At 47.0% G+C, this 15,570-nt stretch overlaps 2 protein-coding genes across 2 annotated transcripts in view; one reads left to right on the forward strand and one right to left on the reverse strand.

The window, feature by feature from the left end:
• Window positions 1–145, reverse strand: part of T265_13419 (hypothetical protein) — a gene marked incomplete at both ends in the record, with an annotated part of 3,960 nt that extends 3,815 nt beyond the window's left edge. The window contains one exon of the mRNA XM_009168804.1: window positions 44–145. Coding sequence (XP_009167068.1) covers window positions 44–145 — 102 coding nt within the window. The remainder of the gene's footprint in view (window positions 1–43) is intronic.
• A 1,490-nt stretch (window positions 146–1,635) lies between these two features.
• The window catches only part of T265_04117 (hypothetical protein), a gene marked incomplete at both ends in the record, with an annotated part of 34,018 nt that continues 20,083 nt past the window's right edge, over window positions 1,636–15,570 (forward strand). Inside the window, 4 exons of the mRNA XM_009168775.1 lie at window positions 1,636–1,688; window positions 3,478–3,661; window positions 8,918–9,209; window positions 9,257–9,484. Of these exons, the coding sequence (XP_009167039.1) occupies window positions 1,636–1,688; window positions 3,478–3,661; window positions 8,918–9,209; window positions 9,257–9,484 (757 nt within the window). The remainder of the gene's footprint in view (window positions 1,689–3,477; window positions 3,662–8,917; window positions 9,210–9,256; window positions 9,485–15,570) is intronic.

Genomic DNA, 15,570 nt, shown 5'->3' on the forward strand with positions numbered 1-15,570 from the left:
GGTCCAGACTTTTGACCAATCAGATCTCTCTATGATGCTTGACCGGCAAGTGTCCCGGATTTTTGGCCAATCTTATGTGGGATCGGCTTCTCGGCCGTAGCAGCACCTGACTGTGAGCGGTGAAGCGGGTTCGTGTGGAATTCCGCCTAACAACTTTGAAGGTTCAAGGCGCGTCTCAGTTCAGTGGCGATGAACCCACTTGAATGCCTGATTTTGCATCCCGTTGTAGTTTACTGAAGGCTGCTTCACAGAAATGAACGGGATGTTTAAATGACTGCAGGTCCTCTCCACTGAATGTCAACGCCTCATCAGCCTGAAGAACGATACAGGTGTGATCAGTCAATCACCTGCCACTTCAAGCAACTTTGTCCACGCAATAAATGGCAGCTTTATAAATGATTCCGAGAATAAGCCCGGTTCAAAATAGAGCAAACCTTTCACAAGATGCTGGCGTTGCTGTTAGTGCAATGTTGCCCATTAGTGTCGGTTTAAGTGTGATAAATGTCATAGATTTGGTCGGAGTGGCCACTTAAAGGTTTTGTATCGATCCCAGATGCTGCAACCACCAAGGTAACACCGTGCAGCTAACAAACGCGGTCCAACTTGGTTACGGAGACATTTAAAGTTGATTGTGCTTGCCGAATGTAGCTTGTGATGGTAATAAGCCGCCTTTTACTGTGCTGGGCTCGAAGTAGGGGATCCCCGTATTTACCACCAACCGCCTTCAACGATGGTTCAATCAGCTTCTGGGACACGGCTTCAAGTTCAAGTGCTGGTCCTCAGATATGTCGCGTCTCATCGATTCAAGTAGGCCAGAAACAGAGAACACTTATTGCAACAATTGCCTTGGAACTGGAACGCTTTGCACCTCCGAGCGGCTGCCGACATAGTTCCCAATGCTACCGACCATGGCCTTCTACTGCAGCAGTTCATCAACTACCACTGCAATCACTCGTCTCGTATCTGCTCAGAAGACGAATTGAGAACTTAATTTAAACAATGCATGATGCATTATCACCAGCCGATGGATGCCTTATTTTCAGAACGCGTTGTCTACCATCCGTCTTGAATTAGTTTCATGAACGGTATCCGAGAGCAAAGAGGGTGGAGGCCCTTGCTTGGGATTACCTCTTCCAGCCTCCGAGGTAATCCCAAATTAAGCAAGTATCCAAATAGTGCCCGCGCAGTGGTAAAGCATCCGTTAAAGCCTACATATGATCGTGGCCGTAACCAGCTGTGTCGTGGTCTCGTCTTCGCATCAAGTATGCAGGTCCAGTTGGTGGGCAATATTTTTTGGCCGTGATCGATGCCTGCATCATATGGCCGGAAATTGTCCCAGTAAACAGCTTCACAACCGTCAATACAGTCCTTGAACTCAAATATCAAAGACTAACCGAAAACAGTCGTCAATTTACGTCAGTGGCGTTCGCGGAGTTTTGTCTGGAGTATCCATGTCCACTAACCGCCGTTTCATCCGTAGTCGAACGGCATGGCAGAGCGCTTCGTTGACACCCTGAAAGTGGAATTCAGAAACCTGGAGGAGATGGGCCGACGTAGGCGATTTTACAATGACCTGCTAGCATATCGAACGACACTAAACCCACATTCGCCTGATGGAGTGTCGCCAACAGAAGTATGCTCCGAGGTAAACTTCGAACAACACATGACACTATCCGACCACAGAAAAGGTAACTGAGTCACCGTAACACGAGAATGCAGATCCAGTTTAACTGGCATCGTGGCACAGACGCCCGATCCTTTACAGATGGCCAGGTAGTGTCGTTTCGCGGCTGCAGTGATGGGCACCCCAAGTTGACTTCAGTACAACCCCCACCGGTGCCGCAAACTGTTTAACGAAATTAAACCCGACCCCTGCAGGCGTATCCGGCATAGAAACCAAATCCGGCGGATAAATGCCAGTTCCTGCCAACCAGACTGAGTGAGTTTTGTCTACAGACGCCTCTGGACACGACCCCCCATATTGTTGAGGAAAACGGATCAACTGCTCCGTTTGAGGTCCAGCCAGAGCATGTTATGCTAGTGGCTCTCAGTGCTGTCTCTATGACTCGCCGTATACGGGCGAGTGGTCATCGAGTGCTCATCCAGACCGCTAGTATTGATCAATGCCGCTAAATCAACAAATGAAAGCAACGGGCACGACGGTGCATGAGAATCCTTCAGGTGCCAAATAGTGAAGAGCTTAAGGAAAGATCGAAAGCTTTGGTGTACATCAAAAGTGCAGGAGACGGAGGAAGCCTTTGTTACCGGAAGCAGCCGTGGCCTACACCAGTTGAGGCGATGGATTGACCATAGGAGAGCAACAGTCATTTACACGATAAGTTGAAAAGTGGCTTATTAATTTCCCTTGAAAGACATCGACTGGAAGGGTGGGTCGAACACTTGTCCTGGCCTTCTGTAGCACATTCTATTGAAATACTGCATGCAGGCGAATGCAATGTAAACCTTACCCTCCCGTCAATAGAGGAAGTAAACTACAAAATATCCCCGCTTGATCGTGTTAAATCCCCAAGGGCCTGGCGTTCTGCATCCAGCTTTCTTCAAAGAAAGCGAAGAACCCCCTGGTGGCCTATTTGAAAAACTCACTGGTGCGATATGGGGTGAATAGGAATGGTCTACAGAATGGGGCATTTCGACAGTTATTCCTATCTTCAAAATGGTACGCTGACGTTTTGTGAAACCTGGTAACTAGTACCGAAGGTGCTTTCTGGTCTTTTTCCTCGGAGATTGACTCAACACGGGGAGAAACAGATTCGTGAAAACCGAGCCGGGTTCATCACTGAATCGATAACACTCACGTCCCGACAGCGACACGGCTTAATGCAGACAACATTGATAGCCTTTTTTGACTTGAAAGCTGACTTTGACAGGCACACTGTCAGTGTCTACGAGTGAGCGAGATGGCTCAATGATTAGGGAGCAAATCTACTGGCCTGAAGGTCCGTGGTTCGAAGCTGACCTCTCTCCAATTTACGTGTCCAGGCTTGGGTAACCTGGCCAGTCCATCCCTCGTGCTTCCTTCGGGTGGCACGGCAGCTGGCCACCGGAAGGGTGTTACAGCTGAACGATACCATTTGTAGATATCTCCCACAATGCTTGACGCTCTTTAAGGTGCTGTAGCCATACTCAAGCGGACGTGTGAATATCTGCGGAAATTTCTCGCCTAAGTTCATGCGTCAAGTGGCGTCAGACAAGTTTGCCCCTTCAGCCTTTCCTCTTCAACCTCGTCACTGATATGATTATGACTAACTACCCCGCGGTAATTCAAACAATATTAAATTATCTGGATAATTGCGCCTCGTACCCTAGCCTCATGCTTGTGGATGAACCGATTGAGGTAGTAGACAAATTTGTTTACCTGGGCAGCTGTGTCAGTCTCGGTGGTCTCGCGAAAGATAATATTTCCATCCGGATTGGGAAAGCCAGAACAACTTTTGTTAACTGTCACCTGTGACATAGGCGTGACACCAGCTTATCCGTCAAGGATCGAGTTTACATTGCTGCGGTTCGCTCCATACTACTACATGGATCAGAAACCCAGCCGTTGCGCTCTGAGGACACCCAAAGAATTTCAGTGTTTGACCATCGACGTCTTCAGAGCATTGCCCGAGTCTGGTGGGAACACCGGATCAGCAACGCTGAAGTACGTTGCACGGTATTCGAAAGAAATAACACCCTCGACAGATGAACTGATCACACTGCATAGGTTGCGCTGGCTTGGCCATGTGCTGCGTATGCCAGTCGACCGAATGCCTCGAAGGGTCCTTTTCGCATAAGCACGTGAGGGGTGGAAACGAACCAGAAACGGCCAAACAATAACTTAGCAGCGAAATATAAAAGCCATTACCAGCAAACTCAGCTGCGCTGGTCATTTGGCGTCTTCTTGGATGGGAAGCCCGAGACGGGCCACATCAGTGGTTGTGAATGATGATTCCTCCACTTGACATTCCACTGACAGTGCCGTATTTATGCACGAATTTATCAGGTCGCCTCCAATGCGCAGCTGTCTATCCCACCTCCCCTAATCATTGGTGAACAAAACTGTGGTAGCTACAACCACTACGACAAGTACGCGGTTCTCACAGCTGACAATGATGATGATGATGACACTCCCTGTCGAAATACTACCAGATGTCGAGTGTGCAGGCAACATAGCTCTTCTTGGATTTGATACTATCGTAATGAAAGAAGTAAACTAAATAATTCTGCCTCACGGTTTGGCGTGCGCTTTACACCTACGAAGTGTAAATTGCTGTTGCAATGCTGAGTGGACTAGAACTCCAACCTATTGCTTGCGGATGAGCCGATTGACGCGGTGTATAAACCAAGGGATGTCAAACACTGGCTTGGCAACCAAATATTAGAGAAAACGATGAAGTCAGCTGTGCTGGCCATTGCCGTCTCCTTAGATGGAGAACGACAGTGAAGCATCGGTGTTGAACACTGATGTCGTGCTGTCGATGATGATGATGATGATCATGATGACGATGATGATGATGATGGTGATGATGATGACCCGAGGCTGGACTTAAATGTTTAGAAACATCATCAAATGTGACCCACCCGCGCGCTCAACGGAGCTCATGCATCCAGCCTGTTGCGTTAAATACATAGCCCCGCACCCAGATTTCCCTTTTGAAAAGTACGCTGACACCCCTAAATTAAGACAGCAATTATACCGTTTACCGCCTCCAATACGTAGCTACTTATTCCACTTCCCAAAATCACCAGCGAACGAAACTATAGGGGCTATAACCACTACACAACAAGTACGCGGCTCTCTTTACAGTCGACGATGATGCTTAAGGTATTACTACAAGACTGGGTGGGACCAAACCTAGACCACACGCTTGCAGATATGCCGTTGGTAGATAAATTAGTCTGTGTGCAGGTACATAAGTCATGATGGGTTGGCGAGGCCTAATCGCTTCCCTAACTGGAAAGGCCAAGGCAGCGTTTGCCAACCTCCGACATTTTTGGAGCCGAAGTGACATTTGGTTGACTCTCAAAGGTACAGTGTATAATGCTGCGGCCCAACCTCTCTCGCTTTATGAACCAGGGACGTAGCCACTGTGGGTGAAAAACCTGTGTATACTCAAGAACAAGAATTAGCAATAGGATCTCCAATATCTGCGGTTTTGGAAAATATCTTCAAGGAAGATTTCTAGCAGCAAGCCTTAGGTGGATTCTCCTACCCGCTCAAGATGTTCTGGTGTTATGTAAATCACACTCGTCATGATGAAATGGGGCAAGGTCGGTAACTTTTACAACTCTCTTTTGTAGCACGTTTTCAGTGCCTAGCTGCCATACCAACGGAAGGAAGTATCAAGGTTGGGATACTTCCAGGTTGCCAAAACCTAGTCAGGAGCAGTCGAGATGTTGAGATCGTGTTCGAGCCACGTACCTTCCGGTTCGTGAGCTTGTTCCTTAACCACTGGGCTATCTTGAACTGGACAACTACCTGAATGACCTGAATCCACACATCATATTTTGTATGGAGATAGATTCAGCCCTCCTAGACTGCATGATGTATAAGGTCGAGGGAAAACTAAAGATCACGGTGTGGGAGAAACCTACTGATATCGAGATAATTTAAAACCACTCGTCTGTCTGTATTCGTTGGTATCACCTCATCAGTGTTTAGCCATGCAAGAGCCCTGTGCACAGAAGTTCAGATAGCGGCCCAACTTGAAGTAAAGACATTCTGGGGCATCAGTCATCCAGGAAAGATGGAAAACTGTCTATCTGTAGCAACCTTTCGGTGCCTAACTGCCATGCCCCCCAAGGAAGCTTGATGGTTGGGAAACTACCAAGTTACCCGAGCCTAGACATGAAAGGTCGAGAGGCAAGGGTCGGGTTCGAACCACGGACCTTCCGTCCAGTAAGCTCGAGCGGTAGCCGCCGAGCCATCTCACCCCCTTTTAGTTATCCAGCTAGTTTGACTAGGCAACAAGAAATGGGTTGGGATTACTGATACTTTCCAATAAACCGAGGACATCAGAAGTCCTTCGAAGGATTTTAAGCGTGACTAACATAAGGGTAACTTTCCAGAAGGGGATACTCTCTGTACTGGTGCATTTGAAGGATCACCCCCGGCGAACAGAACTAGGGATTATGTAGAAAAATTGAATTCAGTGACTGCACTAAGGTCTGTACAGGACAAACGATCAGGGAACTTTACACCAGAATCGGAGGGCACAGAAGAAAAATCAACAGGCTTCTGAGAAACGTCACTGAAAGACCTAGTAATGGCAGAACGTGCACCGGACAAGAAACACAAAGTAGAATAAGAAAATGTTGGAGTTTTGAGGCAGAGGCTGCGGTCCACTAACTGCCACCTCTCCAGTTGGAGGCCCTGAGGCGAGACAAACTAATGGTCAATGACCCTTACAGAAATGGATACACCACGCAGTCAGTGGCGGTATTGAATCACAGTTGTCGCTGTTACTGTGTAGCCCTCACTTCCTGTCGTAATGGACGAACAGATCCGTTTGTCGTCAATGCAAAGTTTGGGCCTACTCCGAAAAGCGTAACTGAGGGGTGTTCAGTGAGCACCCCACTGTCGACCAGTGAGACTCTGTGTGGTAACTTGGACTTGTGATCTGTGGTTTATGTTTTTTTCGGGAGAGTTCGCTGCAAAAGCGAGTTCAACATAGTGCTTGTTCAGTACTTGTGGTTGCGTTATGTGATCTGGATAAGCTCGCTTGTTGCGTTGTGCGCTGAGTCCTTCGGAGCGAACAATGATTCATACGCGGACCGAAGCTCGCTCAAGGATGACTTATGTGTTCCAATAGAATCCTCACATATCGTCGCCGTCGGGAACTGGCTGCAATGACTTAGGTGACGCTAACAAAAGCTATCAGAAAGTGATGCGGGCTGCACTGAGCATTCATATTCGTGACCAGTAATACGACCTTCGTGTCAGTGGCTTTGTGAGTAATCTCGTTCAGCTGGAATTGAAGTTACTCCTTCATGGTGTCGGAACTGACGTCGACTTGGGCGTAAAGAGAGTCGAAAACATACTTTCGATCCAGGTTTATGCTGAAAGTCCTGAACGCACCGGTGCGTCTCACTGCTCACAATGAGCTCGAGGTAGCTCTGTGGTAAAGGTGCGAGCTTTCTAACCGTGGTCTTATTCCAGCTCCCGGCATCTCGAATACCAGGCTTGAACAACCTGTGGGTATCGCTGCCCCTGTACTTCCTTTTGGTGTCATGACAGCTATGCACCTAAAAGGTGTCAGTTGAAGGGTTGTTTTCATTATTTATTACAGCACGCAGTCTGGGATTTATTCAGATCCAGTTAGCGAAGGCGGATTCCGAAGTGGAACTGAGTGCGTTTCCAAAACCTGCCTATCCGCATGTCATTGTTTAGAGGCTCACAGACGGGCGCAAGGTGTAGCTACAGATTGTCGGAGTGGTCGGAGGGCCTAGATTGTGCGGTGATTATCTCTTGAATTTCTACTACTACTGCTTAGACATTATTGATCTGGACAAGTCGTTTTTAGTCGGTCTTCAGGATTGACGTCACACTGAGCACAGGTATTCTGAATGGTTCAGTATGAGAGTTTTGTGTTTTGGATTGTGAGGAAGGCCTTAAGGAACGTTTTCAACCTGACAAACGTTTGGCGTGTACGTAAGTGACCGGCAAAGTACTCAGAAAATTGATTCATGTTCTGTATCAACAGAGCACTCCGACTGAAAGCACCCTGGTCAACTGATAGCGAGAATGTTGTAGGACTGAATGGAAATGTAATGTCGATTTCGTGTATATGCGTGAGATTGCCTAGGTTGAACTGAGGTCGACCTATGGGCTTTTACTCGGTCTTTGATTGAAGGAATCTGGTCCATGAGGTAATCAGACCAAGCAAGTTCACCGTTTTCTGATGGCCGCTTACTGAGTCCTAGCTCTTACGTCTTTAGAATAGAGACTAGCTATCCAGCCTCCTTCAGGTATCATTTGAGTTAGGCACCGACTGGGTGCAATAGCTGAACGACAATGATCCAACATGTCCAGCACACCCGTGGATACGTCCCGCAATGACCATTGTCCTGTCCTGCGTTTGTTCATGGTGACTTGCCAAGATTCATTTATGTGCCGTACATTGGAGGTTTGAGACCAGGGTTTTGCCAGACTCCTTATGCGGACAACCGTGGGTCCATCCGAAATTGGTCCATTTTTCGCAAGCTATTCGGATACAGTCGCTGCGTTCGGAAGTGACAGTTTGTGTTGCAAAAGCTTTTATTGACTTGGGGTTAGTATCATTCCTTCACAAAAGCATCATGTTTAGACGCGTCACATTTCTGCTTGGCAGAAATGCGGAGTGTTTCGGGAAGGTAGTTGACTCTGTCAACTTGCAGGTGTTGCGCACGCGTCGCGTTAATTGTATGCAATCCTACAAAAATGGGCCGTCACGGGAAAAGAGTAGCCCTCACACTGAAGGAGGCCAATGGGAGAATTCTTTCGTGTACCCTTCCGCTAACTTGTTTCTGTAGATTACCCTAATCAGCTCATGAAGCTGCCGTCCACACGTTTTTGTGGTACTGCTCTGTTCTTCCACTTGCACCCTGCGGGGTTCACTCCGGTCGCTTACATTTTTCGTGTGTTTTGGTTCACCGAACCATTATTTCCTCCTTTGATCGTAATCGTCGTTTGGCTTCTGAAGTCAATCGCCATTTGGGTCGTTGTCGCAGTGGTCTTTCTATAAGTTTCATCTGCTTTCAGCATGATCTCATTCTTCGCAAATGGCTTCCTCCTAGGGTGATCCTTGCTGTTAAATTGGGTCCACTCGGTGTAAACCGGTTTCCAGAATGATTCGCCCATCTCTAGAGTTCACGCTGTCAGTAATACTTTTACTGTCACAGGCAAGTCTTTTTGATTTAACACCCTTTAATAGTGTAGTTTTTCGCCTGTAGTTTTAAAGAGGTTCCGAAGGCCGTGGCTTTTTACTGCGGTAGACCGGCGCTTTACCTTACCGCAAACGGATGGGAACTGGATCAGTTTACGGACTGTTTGAATACAAAAAGTGACATTGTTAACTTCTGTCGTCGAGTGTATCCGGACGCTAACATCACGAACGCTTCCTTCTCTCCTGTTGTTGATATCCTACTCAGAGGATGGTGTCATCAACAGAACTCTAGCTGTTCCTTGGAAGAATCGTCAGTTTACCGCATACAACCTTGGATTTGTTCAGGTATGCCAGTTTCTGTTTCGTCTTGAAACGTCTTCGCTTCTTTGTAGCCCAAAAGCCTCCACTAAATGTTCCCCGAGGGTGCCAGTTGAAGGAGTTTGGTGGGAGTAGCAATGCAACTTGTAGAAAGTCTGAATACTGGAAGCATTTGGTGTCGGAACACTGTATGCGGTTGCGACAAGTGGAGTACATCAAACCATGTATCAAGCCGGATTCATACCTTCATACCCACTACTTGGGAGTTCTGGCTGTTTGCTGTGCGATTAAAAAGGGAAAAGGTGAGTAATGACGTTTAAATTAGACATCGTGTGCGCTTTTGTGCACAGTTGCCATCAGTGATGAGCTTTGGTGGCCCCTGCAATCCGTCAGACGCTGCGGCAGGCTTAAAGCAGTCTATGGAAGGGCGAGATGGACCAAGTGGTTAGCGCGAATTTACTGACCGGAAGGTCCGACAACAACATCACGGCAGTTTAATTTTCTGACTGTCCTCTATCGAGCGACAATATACGGGAGCGAAAGATTTGCGCTGATCATCCGTGCATCACATAGGTGTACCATCGTGCGTAAAAGGAAGTCGACTTGCTTCTTCGTGCTTCGTCTCTGTGCTATAGTTTCGACAGGTAGTTTCAATGGGATACTCAGGGCGGATGCTTGCTAATTTGACAGGGATGGATGTTTAGGTGGCGGACACGACACTGAGCTTATAGCCTCTTGTGTCGTGACACAGGCACCTAGAATAGACGGGTAGTGAAACGACGGATCAACAGAAGAGATTTTGATTGATCATGATATTGGTCAACCTCTGTTACGCTATCTTATCACGTCACGGTGGCTCTGGAGTAACCTTGCAAGTACTTTCGTGACTTTTTATAAATATGGTTGCGACAGTCTTGTTTTGTCGCACTACATTAATTAGGTCGTGGGACAGCTATCCTGTGAATGTGAATGTTCAAGGTATGCGTGAGTATTAAATATTCATATTCACTTTCGACGATTTGGGAAGTTTTATCATGCGCTCACCTAAGCTCTTCATATCAGCTGGATACGGATAATATTTCATATCACCGGTTCTTTCCCTAGTACTTATCAGTTAGTTCTCCCTCACCAGAAGAAGCTGCCGTGGAGGGGAAATTTTTAGTCTTCCTAAATAGTGTGGGAGTACCATAATGTTTCCCAATGCCTGTTGCTCGTTCTATGCCCAAAGCCTCGTTCTTAGACATATTTCGAAGCGTTGCGTGCTAGTTCGTAGGGACTTTTGAACCCATACGAAATTTTCAAAGGGCTATTTATGGTATCAAAGTAGTATATGTGCGCTATTCCTAGGTATTTAGCTTGCAAAGTACGCAACTTAGAAAGTACTCTAGCGGCCTCCCCATGGAATTCTTACCTTAAATGAAAACGAAGTTTAAACAACACCCTTCGGGAAACACTGCTTCTTTTTCTCATTGAGGATCCTTAGCAGTCGTCCGATCTCACGAATCTATTTTCGCTTGTTTGACAGTAAAACAGCAACACCATTTGCACATGCGCATGTTTTTATCGTTCTTATCCAGTTTCTTGGTCGTATTCTTAATCCAGAGAGCGCTGCAAAATATAGTCAACAAAGAGTATCACTTTCCGAGCTGATGTTCATACTTGTTCACTTGTTTCACGGAATACTGCAAACTGAGCTTTCTGTCGGATGCATATTAACAGTGTCTATTGCCCAGTGCCTATGCTCGTCGCATGCTTTGTTGCGGCAAGCATGGATGATAATCTAAATGGACAAATGAAATTTTTTTCTTTGTTCTTTTTGGCACAACAATTAATACACAGCCTTGTAGACCATTCCAGTGGCCGGAGTGTGTGTAACCATCGACAGAATGTTATGAAGACGATTAAAAATGCTCTTTACAGTGTCATTGTAACTCGCCTTCCAGAATAATGTTCGTGTGATCCTGTGCTCAGATATAAGCGCTGGGAGACATGGCCCTTAATGCCTGCCGGTGGCACAGATGTCGGTTTCTGTCCAGCTTGTCCGGAAGTGTGCACCCTTCAGAGTGCTCATAGTCAGTTAAGTCCTTCTTCCCGCAAAAAGGCTTTCATGCAATTTGCACAACTACGGCAACGAAATATCATTGTTATGTACTGTTTTTGCGCTGTGAGTAACGTTGTTTGCAATTCACACCTATTTGTACTGGGTTCAAACACAGACAAGACAAGGAATGATTCACCTCATACAGGGGGACCATGGACGTTAAATGTAACGCTGGACTGGAAATTCGCGTTCGATCCATCACCTCGAAGACTTCGTCAGCTGCAAAAAAGGCAGTTGTGCTTTGTACTTAGTCACTCATTTCCTAATTCAGAGGCTAGTTGACGCCGCCTTGGTGTCAAAAAGGACGCCATATGGGAGTTCCTTCAAACCATAGTAGTATGTTGGGGATATCAATACCCTCCCAAACTCCATATCCTTATGTGTACTAAAGAACTTCAGGCATGTTCAAGGTTAAACTAAGGATATATATGTTCACCGTCACTTTTCTATAGATCGCCTGTTGTTCGGAGCTTTTAAGTTGTGCTCAGGGTTTCGTCTTCTTACCATCCTGCTGTACTAGGAATCGGGATAGAATGTCGTTACAGTCCGCTCATATTTTCATTTGTTCGCTGCATTGTTGAAACACAACATAGCAGTGTTTTGTCGAGGAGAGGAAGGTTTGTTTTCTTTTCCTGGTTGAAATCGTTGCCGTCTAAGGACAGGTGGTTAAGGGTAGAAAGACTCGCAGTTTGCCTGCTGTGTTATGATGTGGCAGCACCGCCGTCCATATAGTGCAGTACAATCCCATGTTTTTTTTAAAAGCAATACAATACGCCCGGGTTGTTTACGAGGCAAACCAACGTTCAGCGTTCAGCTGTAGCACCCTTCCGGTTCCTAGCTGCCATGCTACCCGAGGGAAGCACGAGGGCTGGGATACTGCCAGGTTGCCCAAGCCTAGACAAGGGAAGTCGAGTGGCGGAGGTCGGATTCGAACCACGGACCTTCCGGTCAGTAAATTCGCGCTCTTGGGCCACTTGGGCCATCTCGCCCCCTAACCAACACGCTTACGTGGAGTAACGTACCTTCCACACTGCCTCGAAAGATGGGATACAACCCTGCGACAGAATGCTGGAAGTTTCTTTCTGTTGGAGGATGACACAATCCGCATTCCGGACCACGAATAAGGTTGCTGAAGTAGTTTTGACCAAGTAGCCCGACGATCTTAAAGACAACGCTTCCTTGAGCGGCTATCAATATGTATTCTGGAGCTATCGTTCCGCCGTTAATATTGTCTTACGTGTCACGCCCTTCGTCTTTCTCCCTAGGCCCTTGTTGACATAAGCGTGTTTGCCTTTGACCGGCCTGTGCATGCGCATTTTGCTATACTCCACCCTGTGAGGGCTACATTCAGACTTGGTCGGGGTTAACTCGGATGTGCGCTTCCCCCTGTTCCTCTGTTGTCTGAACAACCGTTAGCTCTTTTATCATCATCATCGACAGCCTGACATCAGTGTTCAACGCTGGTGTTTCGCCGCCGCACAACCATGATTTACTTGAAGGTTTTATTGTGAACAGAAGCATAAAAGTGGATTGAGAAGAGACTTAGTGCTGACTTACTACAGATATTCATTCAGGCAATCTGGGTAGAAATGGACAACAAGGACACCACTGACGTCGATTAGCCGCCATATTTTGCGACATCTCCAACCAGGTGCAGGGGCGATCACGAAGTGCCTACCCTCGAAGTTAAGTGACCCCGGCGGCACCCAATCGTTTCGCAATCTCTTTTATACCCCTCTGCTAAGTCAGGGATTGGCCACGTCTTTGCTCTCGCCATCCTTAATTGGGCACGTAAAACATCAGTCTCTTCGGTAAACGATGATTCGCCGTACGCAATACATGGCCTTCTCAACGCAGCTTTTGGTGCTGGACACATTCTTCAATGGCGCCCTCCACTGCACAACCGAACACTAGCTTCCTGAATGCCTCGTTGCAGACTCGCCAAGACCAAGTCGTACGAACTATAATCCTAAAACTGTGGCGTGATACCCACGTCCATTGAAAAAAGTCGTTTAGCTGTAACACCCTGTAGGACCCTGTCATGCCACCAGAAGGAAGCACGAGTGTTGGGACACTGCCAGACTGCCCAGATCGAGACAGGGGAAGTCGAGAGACAGAGGTGAGGTTCGAACGACACACTTTCCGGTCAGTAAATTCGCGTGCTAACCACTGAGCCACTACACCCCCTGAGATTCAGGGAAATACCACTTTGACGCCATAAGTGTTACAACTTAGTAAACGGAACCTGAGCCTTGCAGGTTAGTGTGTTGATATGATCTATCGGAATTAGTTCAACTTCCAGAATACGTAAAATGTTGCATAACCTCTAGTGCCTCTTCCTGTATTGCAAGTTGGGTGTTCAGTGACTGGATGTCCACGACCATGACCTTGCACTTTGTGGGTGCAAAGTGCACATCCATGGACAGGATGACTGGTCAGTTCATCCAAAAGGATATGCGCCTTCCCCCCTTCGAAGCCGAGTGCGGGGTTGTCTGCATATTCCGGATGGACAGGGTTTTCGTCCGCTGCTAGTTGGACATCGGGGTTTTCGTCTGATTATTTCATCGACCACGAGATTAAATAGGAATGAAAGGAATGGGCGCCCCTGATGGACATCTTTGTATACAGATGTTTTTGGAGAGCTCTCCGTACACACTCACAAGCCAGAAAGTCTGAGAATACAAAGAACTTTTTATGTTCACAAACTTCCAGATCATTCCTTGATGTGCAGGCGTGTCAAGGGAAGCAGACCAATCAGCTGAGTCAATTGCGCCTTTGAAATCCAGAAATAAATCTTTCGTTTGCTCTAGCACTTGACTATGGAGATTTCGTCAATGAAACCCCTACCAGGCCGAAATATCTGTTGCTGCTCTTGAATCACTGTTTCACGAACAACCATAAGGCGACCAAGCACAAGCGACGCCGACAATCTCGCTACTGTCGGTGTCAAGCTGAGAACCATGTGGTTATCACACGGCGAACCCCTTTTTTTTAAATGGACACTCACCACCTCTCCCAAGTTGTCTGACACAGTCTACTTTTGCCAGATACAGGCAAACAGATCAAACAAGCGGTGACCGAAGACTTCACTGTCATCTTTGAACAGTGTGAGTGGAATACCAACGAATGTCAGTGGCGTTCTTGTTGTCAGTTTCTATCCAGATCGCCTGAGTGAGTGTCTGGAGGTATAAGCACCTCGGAATGATTGTGGTAAGCTATCACTAAGTCCCTTCCCCGTCCACCTTTACTCTTTTCTTTACAATAAGGCTTTCAAATAAATCACGGTTGTACGGCAGTGAAGCATCGGTGTTGAACACTGATGTCATGCTGTCAATGATGATGCTGAACGTCATCCATATCAGTAACTCGATAGCGCTTAGAAGAACATACACAGTCGAAAACCTCCGACGCCGTACGGGGTTCTAGGTTCACCGTCCAGGGTACTACGTTAGCTGTGGTCTTCAGACGAGTAGCAGCTGGTGGCCACAATAACTGTTGTCCGAAGTATTCGGCCCGAAGGTCGGAGCGTTCTTTATCCAAGATGGTAGCCCTATTTTGATTCTTAGTAGTTTCGGTCTCAGTAGTTCCCGGGAACCGATCGCACGGATCAGCCATAATAATATTCGGGCATTCCCGGCTTTCTGGCCTCTTCCATCTTATCTTTCGGTGTCCATTAGACCCCATCTCGTATTCTAATTTTCACTTGATTTTTGATGATTCGTCAAGTTATGTTGACCGGCTGGAATATTTCTCGGAAGTGTAAGCAGTCCCACAATTGTTAAGTGGGCCTAGCAACGCCGTGCCGCAGGTAAAACTCCTAGTACTATGCAAAGAGGTAGCAATCTCGCCTCACCTTATATCGGAGAATTTGGAGGATACTTTAGGAGACCATTTTTGTAAATTCTTCTGTCCGCACCTTATGCGGGCCTAAAGAACTAGCGGAGAAGCGAATCCGGATGAGTGCGTGGTTGGAATCCACAACTACGTTTCAAAACGAGTGGCAGTCAGTTATCGTTCCGCGCCATTGGTAACTGATGGCAATGTGATCAATTTTAGTTCGGGGCGGTCACATTGTTTGAGGACACCATGTGGCTGAACGATTTTGGCTATTTCGGAAATGAGTACTGCATAGAAATAGCCCGCGGTCAGCACATAGCTGAACCAATCGTTCGGCCTTGTCTGTATGTACTGAGTCGAATTCATGTCGACCGTTTTCCGCTCAAGTCCGATTGTGTCATAAACTAGTTCTAAATATATTCAGTGGGCCATTTTGCGAAAACGGCGAAC

Source organism: Opisthorchis viverrini (assembly GCF_000715545.1).
Source record: "Opisthorchis viverrini unplaced genomic scaffold opera_v5_65, whole genome shotgun sequence".
NCBI classification, from domain to species: Eukaryota; Metazoa; Platyhelminthes; class Trematoda; order Opisthorchiida; family Opisthorchiidae; genus Opisthorchis; species Opisthorchis viverrini.